General features: G+C 49.4%; 1 protein-coding gene across 50 annotated transcripts in view; it reads left to right on the forward strand.

The window, feature by feature from the left end:
- Positions 1-14388, forward strand: part of TACC2 (transforming acidic coiled-coil containing protein 2) — a 234989-nt gene that overhangs the window by 180053 nt on the left and 40548 nt on the right. For all 50 annotated transcript variants that reach the window (XM_086377942.1, XM_086377954.1, XM_086377967.1 and 47 more), the window contains one exon: positions 7031-7167. In XM_086377942.1, the coding sequence (XP_086234068.1) occupies positions 7031-7167 (137 nt within the window). The remainder of the gene's footprint in view (positions 1-7030; positions 7168-14388) is intronic.

Below are 14388 nucleotides of genomic sequence, written 5' to 3' on the forward strand. Positions count from 1 at the left end.
CCTTCTCCAGGGAGTGTTATGGGTTGCTTATTTATTAGGGTTCCTCACCCTTTCTGGGCTTACCCAGGTGGCTAAGTGGTAAAGAATCTGCCTACTAGTGCAGGAGATGCAGGAGATTCGAGTTTGATCCCTGGGTCATGAAGATCCCCAGGAGGAGGAAATGGCAACCCACTCCAGTATTCTTGCCTGGATAATCCCACGGATGGAGGAGGGTGGCAGGCTACAGTCCATGGGGTAGCAAGAGTCAGACACAACTTAGTGACCGAGCACTCAGCACTCACACCTTCTTCTAGCTAAATGATGAACATACGACCCAAGGTGGGCCAATTGGATGCTTAGTCCTGTCTCTTCAAATCTGACTCCTCAGCCACCATAGCCTTTTAATAAATTCCACTGTTGCTTGAGTTATCTAGTTGCTTCCTGTTTCTTACTTTAGTCAGTTCACAACTGGCCATCACCAGGTCTGCGGGACTCCTCTGTCTCTGAGGATACTCTTCCCCTTTGTGATTGCATTTTCCTTTGCAGCCAGTGTGTTGATACCCCTGGGAACCCTGCTGACATCTCTTCGTAACCACCAAGTGAAAGCTGCTTGAATCTGAAAATGCATCTGCCTTATAACCCGACACACGCTAGGTACTGGGAGTCTTAGGATGCGGGTGTCAGCATCAGTGGGACTTTCCCTCGAGTGTCAGGCTGGAAGATCCTAGCTGCCTGGCTAGGATGCCTGGGAGCTATGTTCACAGGAGACAGCACCTGACTATGGCTCCTCGGTCACCTGACGGACCAAGAAGCACCTCAGCCTTTGACTGTGTTGAAATCACAGTCTCCCTTTACTGATTTATTGAGGAGTCATGTTGCTGAGCAAAATCCTGTTTCTATATCCAGGATGGGGAAATTAAAATGAAAGACACTTTTCTGTCAGCCTGAAAAAAAGGACCAGTGTGGCCAAGTTGTTTTAAGCAGGAGGGAAGAGTGTGTGTGTGTGTGTGTGTGTGTGTGTGTGTGTGCGCGCACATGCTCGTGCATGCACATTGGGGCAGAGACAGAGTTTCTTGACACAGCGGAATATTCTGATGAATAGAATTTAGGGCACAGCAGTTTCTAAGATATCTGCTCACTCACAAATGCATCAGATTCTTACACGAGGTGCAGAGATGAATGAAGTGGTCTGATGCGCCGAGAGCCCGAGTTCCTTCCTGGAAGGTCTCCCTCTGTCGCTGGGACGGCGGATGGTCTTCCGGCCTGGAGGACGTGAGCCCTTCTCCCTGGCTGGGCTTTGGGCCCACACTCTGCGTTTGTCTTCAAGGGGGAGGACCACCAGAAGGAGCGTTCACACTTCTTGCTCAGGTGGTCTCCCCTGGAGCTCAGAGGCTGGGGCTCGTATCCTGGGAAGACCCCCCCACCTCTCAAGTGTCTGCACTGTGTCCTTTCCCTCTTGGTGGGCGGTGGCAAGAACTTACAGCGCCCGGATTGCTCTCATAGTGAGAAGTGCAAACTGGAGTTCTGAGGAGCTGCTCTGCATGTGAGGAGTTGATCCACATGTGGAGCTCCCCTTTTCCTGTAGCCATCCTTAAGCTCAAACTGCATTTTGATAATCACTGTAAGTATAAGTAATTTTAGATTTCTGGAATAGGAGGGCATTAATTATATTATATTAATTATATTAGTTATATTTAGAACTAAAGCTCTTACTTGGCAGCAGTTTCATGCAGGCAAGCCCAGTTCCATGGAAGACCTGCCAGGAATAGGCCTTGGGAAGCACTTCAGCTCTCCAGGCCTAAGTTTCCTCACCTGCATAAAAAGATATGATAAGTGTACTGAAGTAGGAAATAGTCTCTAAATTTTCTTCCCGCTTTGAAGGTGAAAGATTTTATGTTCTCTGAAATTTATTCTTCCGAACCCTTTAATGATCTGTAGTAAAGCTTAAGCAAAATGTGAAAGATTGAGGGCAGGAGGAGAAGGGGACAACAGAGGATAATTGGATGGCATCATCGACTCAATGGGTGTGAGTTTGAGCAAACTCTGGGAGATGGTGAAGGACAGGGAAGCCTGGTGTGCTGCAGTCCATGGGATTGCAAAGAATTGGGTACGACAGAGTGTGAACAACAAGCCATTTAATGATATGCTGGAAGATGGCATTTATAGTTCTTCTTTATTAAAAGGTTCCAATATTTTATTTGTAGATACATATATTCACACATATATTTGTGTTTGTATGTATGCATGTGTATGCCATTCCCTTCGAGGATCTTCCCAACCCAGGGATCGAACCTGGGTCTTCTGCATTGCAGGCAGATTCTTTACCATCTGAGCCACCAGGGAAGCCCAGGATTGTATTATACTAGCTTCTCATGTCTATATTATATTATGTTACATTATTATTATGTGAATGTTGATCTTATACCCCTTCACTATTGTCGTTTACAGAAATAAAACATAATGTGTTTAAACCAAACCAAAAATATAGGTTGATAGGCCTCAGGGTTCTGCATGTTGCTGGCTAACTGTCTTGCTTTGGGGAGAGCTGCCATAAAATACTCTTTTGTCTGGATGGGAGGGAAGTTTGGGGGAGAATGGATACATGTATGTGTACGGTGGAGTCCCGTCACTGTTCACCCGAAACTGTCACAACATTGTTAACCAGCTGTACCCCAACACAAAGTAAAAGTTAATAAAGGCAACTCCCTCCCCCCCAAAAAAACCCCAAAGATAAAATACTCTTTTGATGCAAGGTGCCATCTATGAAGGGTCTGGGTTCCTCGTTGTGTGGAGGAGGTTTCCAAAGTGTGCTCGGTGGGGCTTTAGGTCCTATAAAGACTTTCCAAAATCTGAGAAAAATATTTGAGGAAATATTTTTAAACTTTACAAGCACCCTGGGGAGCCTGGCAGACTCGGGTGTCAGCAGGCAGCACAGTCTCTACGCCCGTAGTTATGCGTTTCCATCTTCCCTTCTCTGTACACACACGCTGTGTGTATCGCCTGCCACCAGCATATGGCCTTGTGCTGATTGATAGATTAATTTGGTTTTGCCCAGTTAGGTAGTTCTCCTGTCCTGACTGCCTTATTAAAGAATGTCCCATGATCACAGGACAAGCTGTTCAGAACAGGTGCTGTTCGTGGTTACTCATCAGGACTTCTCAATAATGTGCAACCAGGAGAGAAATCAACAGACCCAGTGCTGCATTAGGCATCCTCAACCCCCAGGGTCAGATTGTTTAAGTTCGTAAAAATAGCTTAATGGTTCTCAATGATGGGCTTCCCTGGTAGCTCAGCTGGTAAAGAATCCGCCTGCTATGCAGGAGACTCCGGTTTGATTCCTGGTTCAGGAAGATCTGCTGGAGAAGGGATAGGGTACCCACTCCAGTATTCTTGTGCTTCCCTGGTGGCTCAACTGGTAAAGAATCTGCCTGCAATGGGGGAGACCTGGGTTTGATCCTGGAGTTGGAAAGATCCCCTGGAGAAGGGAAAGGAAAGGCTATAGACTTTATAAGAATACATCATACAGTGACCTTATAAAGTGAGTGAAATACTACTTTTCTCTGTGCATAGGAAATTCACATAAGATGCATTTAGAAAAATAGTTTTGTTGCTGGAAAGGTTTAGAAGCCACTGACGTAGTAGTAAGACAGCACAGATTTTAGAGGCAGACAGTTCTAGATTTGAGCCCTGCACTTCCCTAGTTTACTAACGAGGTGGCCTTGGGCTAAGCAGTGTGCCTCTCTAAGCCATAGCTGTGTCATCTGCAAAATGGGCCTGCTCTCCAGTAGCAGGATATTTTTGTAGCTTATAGAGAAATGTGCAAATGGCCTAGTCCAGTGCTTGATATGTAATAAAAAAGTTCAACATACGATAGCTATTAGAATGCTCTTTATGCTGGGAATTAAAGTCATTATATTTCATGCCCAGCCATTAAGAGGTACACCTTTACACTCTGGAAATGCATATACCTTATTGTATTTGCATTCATTTACATATTTACTTATGGAGAACTTAGCATTTGCATATCCTGGTAAATACATTTCTCTGTAATTTAGAGTCATTTTAGCAGACTGTAATGGCACATTTCTCTTTCTGACACAGCTTCTTGGCAAATTAACTTACTTGCATTTTCATTTTAAAAACGTGTGGTGCCTTCGCAGAATAATTTCCCGTACTTTCAGTTCTTCTTGTAGGAAAAAAATAATTGCACAGCCAAGGAAAGCTGCTTTCATGCATTGGGACTCTGGAATGCTGCTTTATGTTTATGTCCAGGCTCTTTGTGGGTGGACTGTAGAAATCCCCACTCTTGGGAATGTTTCTGAGCCCCCTCTGAGAAACTGAATAGGGAGAAAAGAGCTAATTAAAAAAGCTGCCGTCCGCCTCCTCTAATTAACTTGCTCTCCACTCCTGGGGGAGGGTGTGAAAATATGAAAACGGCACTCAGGCGGTGCTGGAAGTGAACGCCATTCTAGGGGTCCCTGGTAGCCTCTGGTGTTTTGATGCAGAAAAGGTTCGTAGTGAACAAGGCGAGGAGCCTCACAAGGGGCCTGGTGTACCCTTGCCCTCCCTGGACACTGCCTCCCACACGGGGCCCTGGTGAATAGTGGTCCCCTCTGAGCAGGTGTGCACGCTGGGCAGCTGCGAGCTGGGGAGACCTCATTGGAATTCAGCAGCTTGAATCCATGAGCGTCCGGCCCTCCCTGTCGCTTGCTTATGCTGCTGGGAAAGATCAGGGGCCCTTTGTGCTCTCAAGCCACACATCGCTGGAGCCCGGGGATGCAGAAGCCGTGGGAAGAGCTCCCTCTGCATCTCTGCTGGGCGCTGGGGAAGCTCAGAACATCCCTGCCTGGTGGTGCGGCGGCTAAGTTTCTCGTGACATCGTAAAGAGATTCAGAACCCAGACGTATCGGCAAAGGAATTAGGGGTGGAAGTTTGGGGACAGAAGCTGTTCTTCAGCGGAAATGGCTTTGGCCTCCTGGTGGACATGGCCCCCGGTGGAATGGGCCCGGTGGATGTGGACGACGGTAACCGGCAGTGGGGATTCCAGTCTGCGGGTCCTTCACGGAAACCCAGGAAAGAGGCAAGTTGTCTGTGTGCGTCTCTTCAACATTGCCGCCGATGAGTGCAAAGCTGGGGGCCAGGTCTACACCCAGAGCCCACCAGGCAGATCTAAACTACTGTTCCTCTTTGATGCTTGGCTGCATGACTTTCTTGTGTTTTTCATGCCAGTAAAAAGATTCTGCAGAAGTTCAGCTACCTAGATCTGTGGTTGTCCAGGCATGGATCTTAAATCTCTCCCCCGCTCCGACCCCAGACGAAAGCTAAGTCTTTTAATATTAACATGTGTTTGTAAAAGTTGGTATGGCCCCTGTTGCATTTGTATAAATTAAGTCTTGTGAAATTTGATAGTAAACAGGCTTCAGCTCATTGGATTCTGTCGAATCCAGCTCTGATGTTTCTCTTCATCTCTTTGTGTCCCTGGAGAGCTCTGTGGCTGGTTGCAGGAGCCAGAGTCCTTGGAAGGATGGGAGTAGGGGATCTTTGGCTCCGATAAAGTGAGTCTCTGACACACAAGTTGTAAAAATCTCGATGGAGATTTTCTGAAGGAGACTCACCAAATGGCTCTTTTTCTCCTGTCCTGGCTGACTGCAGAGGGATTGGTTGGTCGTGGTGCTCTCTGCTGGCTGGCAGACAGTCTTTAGAAGATGCTGACTTCTGCGGAGGACACTGGTCCTTTGATCCTTGTGGATGTTCAGCTCTACGAGCGTTTCAGCGTCCACACGTACCTGATACATCGCTCTCTGATTATATATCTTCTACCAAATTGCCTGCTGTGTTGCTTGTGCCAGCAGCAACCCTAAGTATCCACTGTCTTGATAATTACCTTCCTTGTTGCAAATAAATAAATGGCATTTTGGTCAACTTAAAATATCCTGAGATGGGAGTGAGCCTGGGTGATGCTGCTGATCCTCAAAGTGAGCTGAAGCCGGCACCACAGACCCCTCCGCATCCTGAGCCCGTTAAGGAGCTGCCCTCCAGCCTGAGGACACATGCCTGGCTCAGTGATCTGGGGACGCCTCATCCTTTCTGGCTCGAAATTGAGTCCCTAGTGGAAGCAGGGTGATGAGAAGGGCTGGCTGCCCTTGGTTTTCTCGAGCCAGAATAAGGCTTTTTTTAGCTTTGTGAGCCTGTTCCCCTTTTTACAGGGTGGCATGGCGGGCATTCCTCTGGGTGGGGTTTTGGTTCCTTTCTCTGGGTGAAGAATCTTCCTTGAGAGCAGACATCACTGCAGACCAGCAAGGGTGATTTTCATGCTGTTGGGATCAGCAGGCTGTGCTTTGAGCTTTAGTCTGACACACCCTCCCCTGACTTGCCAGCTTTCATGCCTTCCTTCATTGACTTAACAGATGTTTATTCACTGCCTCCTGGTTTGGACTCGGGGATGCAGTGATAAAAAAACACAAAACAGAAAAGGCTGCCCTCTTGGCCTTTTCAGCTCAGTTGAGGAGAAATATAATTAACATGATTAGAAAGTGAATACATCTATAATAACAAGTTATGTGATGTGCTGGGGAAGGAATGGCAGTGGGAGAGAGTGGTGGGGTGAGAGGAAGAGGCCAAATTCATGGGAAGAGATTCCGCTTCATGGGGTGAGGGTCCTTTGAATGTGTTGGAACCACAGCATCGCCAAGTGTCCCTGGGAATGCTTCCCTATCGGTTTGACTGAATTGATGCCAAGTAACACCTGCCAAAGTTGATCAAAGGATTCTACTGTTGTATTTACCACTGAGGTCAGAAATGTGTATTTCGAGTAGAGCTGAGTTCAAAGACTCTGTCATTTTGCCCCAAAACTGGTGATAATGAGATTCACTCCTGGGAAGCACACTGCTTCAAGGCTGGCCCTGGACCATTTAATTGGGCCGAGGGCCTGGTTGCGGTGGTCCCGGGAGGGGTCATTAGGCCGTGCACTGCTCCTCAGCACCGGCCCCTTGGAGCAAATACAGCCCCGGCCCCTGTCTAACCTGTCCTTCTCCCTGTCTCTCTCCATCAGGAGTTCTGACTCTGAAGAAGCATTTGAGACTCCGGAGTCCACGACCCCCGTCAAAGCTCCACCAGCACCACCCCCGCCACCCCCCGAAGTCATTGCAGAACCTGAGGTCAGCGTGCAGGCTCCCCCGGAAGAACCAGGTAACCAAGGGCCCGGCACCCATGGGGCGGCGTGGGAGCAGCCCTACTGCTGAGCCCTGGGGACACTCACAGCGGCTTCTCTGGGGACCGGCCTGGAGGAGGGCACCCACCCCCGGGGACTGTCGCTGAAGCTCTTTATGTCCTCCCCAGCCTCTGGGCCTCTCAGCGCTGGGCTTTGTTTTATGTGGTGAAAACTTAGGGTGCAGGAGTACAATGGGTTATTTTGTGTTTGCTTTGCAGAAGTTTAGAGGTGGCCTCTGAAGAAATAGTGCATTTAACTCTGGGTGCTTTTCAGCCAACCCCCAGAGCTCGGTTTGTATGGGACAGTGGGGTCTTGGAATTTTCTGGTGCAATCTTGGATTCTAATTTCTGGCCCCTGGCTCCCGTAAAAGCGCTGGTTCTGGTCACCCATGTGACCTGCATTTTTATCAAAGGACACAGGCGAGAGGAGAAGGGGAAGACAGAGGATGAGATGGTTGGATGACATCACGGACTCAGTGGACATGAGTTAGAGCAAACTCTGGGAGATGGTGAGGGACAGGGAAGCGTGGCATGCTGCAGTCCATGGGGTCACAAAGAGTTGGACACGACTGAGTGACTGAACAACAGAAGCCCACACGGGCTTGGGGATGATAATTGGTAAATGGGCAAGAAGAGAAAGTGATGGGCGGTTGAATCTGTGCAGGGGTGACTCCTTTATTCCTCATTAACTTCAGACTATCCAGATTTCCTATCACGTCCCCACACCCATTCTCCGCTAGTGTGACTTAAAGACTTTTCAGATGCAGTGATTACCGGGGGTGGGGGATGGGGGAGGACAGGACAGATCTCGGGCCCCAGCCTCCAAGCTGCCCACCTGACCGCTGCCATCTGTGTGCATCCTCCAGTGACGACAGCAGGGGTGGGACCACCTCGAGCATCAGAGTTTAACATGAGGCCTGGGAAGAGATGGAGACTGCCGGAGATGACCCCATGAGCTGGTTGGGGGCCAGGTGGTCCCAGAAATGTCCACACAGGCTGGTCAAGAGACCACGTGGTCTCAGAAATGGCCCCCTCAGGCCAGTCAGGGGGCCAGGTGGTGCCGTCTCCAGAGCTGGATTGCCTCCTGTGGACCCTGAACTTCAGAGGGCCCCACTCTGGCCTTCCTCGGCCGCAGCCCTGGCAGTAAGATAAGTCTGTAGAGCTGAGCTCCCCCGGACCATGTCCCGGATACCTGGGAGCAGCCGCTTCCTGGGCCCACCCAGGCTCCTTCTTCTGTCCCGTCTTCCCGAAGCTGACTGTGCCCACGTTTACACCCTTTAGCCGAGAAGGAACCAAGGCTGGGGCTGGGACGTACGAGTGGGTGTCCACACATCTGTGCTTAGAAGATGCCCCAGGTGAGGGGTGGAGGCCGGGGAATGGAGGAGGGGGCCAGCGTCCATTCGTACTCCTGCCCTAGCCAGGAGCCAGGTGAATGGCAAAATAAAAAGCCATTTGACCTTGATGTTGGTCTTAGAAAGAAATGGGTGGAATCCATTCCACCCGCTCTGGCTTCAGCCTGGCCGTTGATTAAAGGCAGACACTCCTGGGGCTTTGTTCCTAAGCACACATGCTCCCTGGTGCTGGGGGGAGAGGAAGAGACACCTTTGCTGGGATCCGATGAATGCAATTTTCACAGTCTCCCTTTTCTGAAAGCTATCAGTTAGTAGTACCTGATTCTGCATCATTAGTCTAGGTGCTAAGCTCTAAGAGGGTGATGATTGAAATTTATTTGATTTTAAGGTGGGGAAGAAGCAGGAAGGGCTGCTTATAGTTCTCAAAGAGTCTTTTGCACCCTGTGTTCTCTCTTGCATATAGTAAAGTATATAAAAATTCCATTTCCTACAATATCGTAGAAATTTCACCCTGAGGTTTTAATGGAAAGCAGCTGAATGACAAATACATTTTAGTCCTTACATCAAACATCCAATTAAGAATAAATGACCCATTTTTATGGGTGTAATAAGTTCACACTCTGCATGCGTGGGATACCTGAGAAAGGATGTTAGAAGGAGAACGAAGGCCTAAGACAAAGTGTGGTCCATCCTTGAGCATCACATGGCGTCCCAAAGGTGGTCACTGCTGCCAGCCTGCGTGTGTCCTCTGGGATTTCCAGTTTTTCACGTCCTGATCGTTTCTGGGGATGGTTTGCCACCCCCGTTCTTTTCTTCAGCCTGTCTTTGTTCCTTCTGCCTACTTCTTTTTTCAATAAAGCAATGAACAATCTCCATTCTAACATACACACACACACTCAACCACAGTACCCGCCCCTGGCTTAGATGGCAGTTTCTGAAAGAGTGAATATTATGGAGGATTAAGAGAGACCCCCACCAGAAGGGGTTGCAGCTATGCATGGCCATGAGTCACAGCCTCACAGAACTTTTGATTGCACCGGTTGGAGTCTGACTTTATGCTTCTCCTCCTTGGAAAACTACAGTGAGGCTACATGTGGATTATACAGTGAGGACGCTGAAGGTCGGGATCGTGTCTGCCTAAAGCCCCCTGGCTTGGGCTGCACAGAAGTCCGTCTGATGTGCCACATTCATTTGAAAGATCTGCTTGTCCCTTCTGTAGACATCATGGGACATTACCCAGAGTGGGGAGGTGGCTGTGCATGCCCGTGGAGGAGAAGAAAGCATCCTTCTGGGAACCAGGAGAGAAAGGGCAAGAGGGGAACATCTGTTGTTTGGTTTGCCTCTGTGAAGTGCCTGCAGTGTTGCTAAAGGTACCAAGAGAACCTCGGGAAATAATAGACGAGACCTTTGGCTGTGCATAAAGGACATAATTTTTCCTCCTGGAAACTTACATTTTGCAAAGTAATCCATCACTTTATTTTGGGCTTTGCATGATTGTGCGCCATGGGAGAGGAGGGTGGCTGAGACGCTGGTGGCCACCTTGAGTCTGCTGCTCTTCTGGGCTGTGCTGGGATGTGGCTTACCACAGTCCAGTTTTCTTATCTGTAAAATGAAAAGAGTGACCCGTGAGTCCTCTGAGATCCTCTCCACTCCCACTTCTCATGCTTCTGTGATCAGGACGCTTGGTTGCTGTAGGGTGGCTGCATTATTAGAACTTAGGACTGGCCACTGAAAGATGTAATGAAATGTCCTGTAATTAAACAATAGCTCCATTTAGTGTCTGCCATGTACCAGACCTGTGCTAAGTTATTTGCATGTTTCATCCCAGCTTGGGTGAGGGAAGGATCCCCAGGACTCCAAGTATCTGTGTGTGGGGCATCTCATCACCTGCTACCCAGTGAGATGTGGGAATAAACCCTATAAAACATAGCCCACTGGTTCCTCTGTCCATGGGATTCTCCAGGCAAGAATACTGGAGTGGGTTGCCATTTCTTCCTTCTGGGGATCTTCCCAATCCAGGGATCGAACCCACATCTTCTGGGGCTCCTGCGTTGCAGGCAGATCTTTACCCCTGAGCCACCAGGGAAGCCCTTACTGATTACAATCGGTTATTCATATACTTGGAGGATGTAGAGCTGGGCTCCCTCTGTATGGGACCATTTCCCTTTTGATATATTGGATGAAGCTAAGCGTCTGAGGGCAAGGGTGCCTTGTGTTAGCACCTCTGTGCCTCTGGGCCCGTGGATCCCTGCCCAGGGTGAGCTCACAGTGGATGGGGGGAGGGGAGAGACGCGCAGCACAGCTGGCAGAAGTGCTCCAGTTAGAAGCGGTCGGCGCGGCTAAGTGATGTGGCCTTTGAAGACAGTCAGGGGAGAGGAGACGTCAGGAGGTGAGTTCATATTGAGCAAAAGTCATGTGCGATACAGACAGAAGATGCCCGTCGGCAAGTCAAGGAGGACTGGGGACATCCTGACCTTGGACTTCCGGCCTCCAGAGCTCTTCATTCAGCCTGTGGATTTGTTCCAGTGGCCCGAGCTGGACTGCTGCAGCCGGGAACCACCTAGTGAGCCTTTGAGTGTTGTGAAACAAGGATGCTGACTTTGTCCTCAGAGTGAGCCAGGATCTGGAGCCAGGGCAAGCGTTGTCCAGGTCTGCCCTGGTGGGGTGGATCCCTCTGGGGTCCTGACGTTCCTCGCCTCTGTGTCCACAGTGTGCCTCCCAGTGGTTGACTGGGAAGCACCCAGATTATTTGATGTATAGGAATGCGTGTGTGTGTGCTCAGTCCGACCCCATAGGCTGTAGCCTGCCAGGCTCCTCTGTCCATAGGATTTCCCAGGCAAGAATACTGGAGTGGGTTGCCATTTTCTTCTCCAGGGATCAAACCTGCATCTCCTGAATTGGCAGGGCAGTTCTTTACCACTGAGCCACTAGGGAAGCCCCAATATATAGGAATGAATGAATACATTGTCTTTGTGTTGATGTGGTGTGTGAGCATTTAGAAGTCCAGTGCGGGCGACTGGGAATCTAACTGGCCCACACCTGCTCTGGAAAATCAAGGCCTGCGTGTGGCAGTGGCCCATTTCTCTGGTCTAGGGCTTCTTCTGAAGAGAACCAAAGGGCCCTCCCACCTGCTCTGGTTGCCAGACAGTAAGATGGTGGTTCTCAACCAGGGATTATTGTGCCCCACCCCCGGGGAACATTTGGCAATTTCTAGACAGGGACGACAGAGGATGAGATGGTTGGATGGCATCACCAACTCAATGGACGAGAGTGTGAGTAAGCTCCGGGAGTTGGTGATGGACTGGGAAGCCTGGCGTGCTTCAGTCTATGGGGTTGCAGAGTCGGACACAACTGAGTGACTGAACTGAACTGAACTGAGTGAGACACGTTTTTGACACATTTTGGATGGCATCAGGGACTCGATGGACATGAGTTTGAGCAAGCTTCAGGAGTTGGTGACGGACAAGGAAGCCTGGCATGTTGCAGTCACAAAGAGTCAGATATGACTGAGCGGCTGAACTGAACTGAGACACATTTTTGGGCTTTGCTGGTGGTTCAGATGGTAAAAAGAATCCACCTGCAATGCAGGAGACCTGGATTCGATACCTGGGTTGGAAAGATTCCCTGGAGAAGGGATAGGTTACTCAGTCCAGTATTCTTGCCTGGAGAATCCCCATGGACAGAGGAGCCTGGCGGGCTACAGTCCATGGGGTTGCAAAGAGTTGGACACGACTGATCAACTAAGACTTTCAGATACATTTTTGGTTGTCACAGTTCAGGGTTGGGGAGGGTAAAGGCATCTTGTGGGCAGAAGCCAAAGATTCTTCTAGATATCCTACAATGAACAGTATCTCTCCCAACTCTCCCCCACCCACCACACACTGAGACAAAATACTTACCATCCTGACATGGGCGCAGTAAAGAGGCTTAGAAACCCTGCACCAAGATTCGATTTCTTGGTCCATGATGATTTAATTATGGTATGTCACGTCTAAAGAGGAAAGCCACATTAAGCAGTCAGAGAGCTTTTCTTCTGGGGAAAAGAGTGAGCAGATGGTTAAGCTGAGTATCTGCTGCGTGTTTCGTGGTTTGGGGAGAACTCCTGACCTGAAGGGCCTCAAAAGGCTGCTGGGGTGTGCCTAGTAGCCTGGGAGAAAACAGGCTGGCAGTTGTGGGCCTTGCTTTGGAAATGATGGGAAGCATTGAGGCTTCTTCCTCCTCCCGCAAGGCCCACTTGAAACACTGGGTCCTCTGCATTCCCTGGTCCTTCTGTGCCCTCTGCACTGTGTGTCCAGGGCAGGAAGAGGAGCCAACTGCTGATGGAAGGAGGGTGCAGGTCTCTGGAGGCAATTGGTTTTAGAAAGGAGGAGGGAGGGGACATCTTTTGAGACGAGCATGACTCAGGAGTGTGTTCGAGACATGGCGAATCTTTTGGTGGAAAAGGTTGAGAGGTTCCATCTTCTAGGACATCTGCTCCAAGTAGGGCCTGGGTGGCTTTGGATGCCTAAGAGAAGGGAAGGTTTGAAACCATGATTGGCGAACAGACCTGCTTCCAGAAGGTCATCTCAATGCCAGAGGCATTTATTCAGCTGGCAAGAGAAAGTGTGACAGGTCTGGGGAAGACAAAGATAAATCAGACCAGCTCCTGAACTCAAGAGGCTAGAAGTTGCCTTATGTTGTCATGTCCCAGGCAGCCCTTCATCTCCTCGGGTTCTCTGCCAAGTGCTTACCCCCTCGGAGTTGCAGCCATGAGCATGAGTGGCCCTGAGAAAATCTACCGTGAGAAGCCAGTTCGGGTGTTAAGTGAAAAAGAAAGTGAAAGTCGCTCAGTCATGTACGACTCTTTGTGATCCTTCTAGGCCAGAACACTGGAGTGGGTAGCCTTTCCCTTCTCCAGGGGCTCTTCCCAATCCAGGGATCGAACCCAGGTCTTCGGTATTGCTGGCAGATTCTTCACCAACTGAGCTCTCAGGGAAGCAAGCATCTCCCAAACTTGTTCGTTTGTTGGAATGAGGTGTTAAGGCTGCCAGATTTAGCAAACAAACATACAGAGCATCCAGTTAAATTAGAATCTTAGATAAATAATGAGTGATTGGGACATATTTCAGAGAAGACAATGGCAACCCACTCCAGTACTCTTGCCTGGAAAATCCCATGGACAGAGGAGCCTGGTAGGCTGCAGTCCATGGGTCGCTAAGAGTCGGACACGACTGAGTGACTTCACTTTCACTTTTCACTTTCATGCATTGGAGGAGGAAATGGCAACCCACTCCAGTGTTCTTGCCTGGAGAATCCGAGATGGCAGGGCCTGGTGGGCTGCCGTCTATGGGGTTGCACAGAGTCGGACACGACTGAAGCGACTTAGCAGCAGCAGCAGCAGGGACATATTTATATAAAAAACATGTTCGTTTATCTGAAATCCGTATTTAACTGAACATCCTATATTTCATCTGGCAACTGTTCCAGCAGGCGATGGGGTGGGTACTGGAGGATATAACTCCTGTCAGTGAACCACACTTTGGGAATGCTGGTCCAAGTCATATATATGCTAGCTCTCTCTTTTTTTTTTCTTTTTTGGCTTCACTGTGCAGCATGCAGGATCTTATTAACAGTTCCCTGACCAGGGATCAAACCCATGCCCCACCCCTCGCAGTGGAAGTGTGGAGGCCAAACCACTGGACCAGGGAAGTCCCTGTGCCAGCTCTTTAATTCCTTCTTCTGTGGACCACTTTGCAACGTTTCCTCCCCTTTGTCTATTTACACATCTTTGGTTTTCTGGCCAATCGTTTTCTGGTATCTAGACTGCCCAGGGTCTCTGTGAAGCCAGGAGTGCGTGCAGGGCACCGCC

This window comes from Bos grunniens, chromosome 26, assembly GCF_055505025.1.
Source record: "Bos grunniens cultivar Pamir isolate PY7600 chromosome 26, Bosgru_T2T1.0, whole genome shotgun sequence".
In the NCBI taxonomy this organism is placed as follows: Eukaryota; Metazoa; Chordata; class Mammalia; order Artiodactyla; family Bovidae; genus Bos; species Bos grunniens.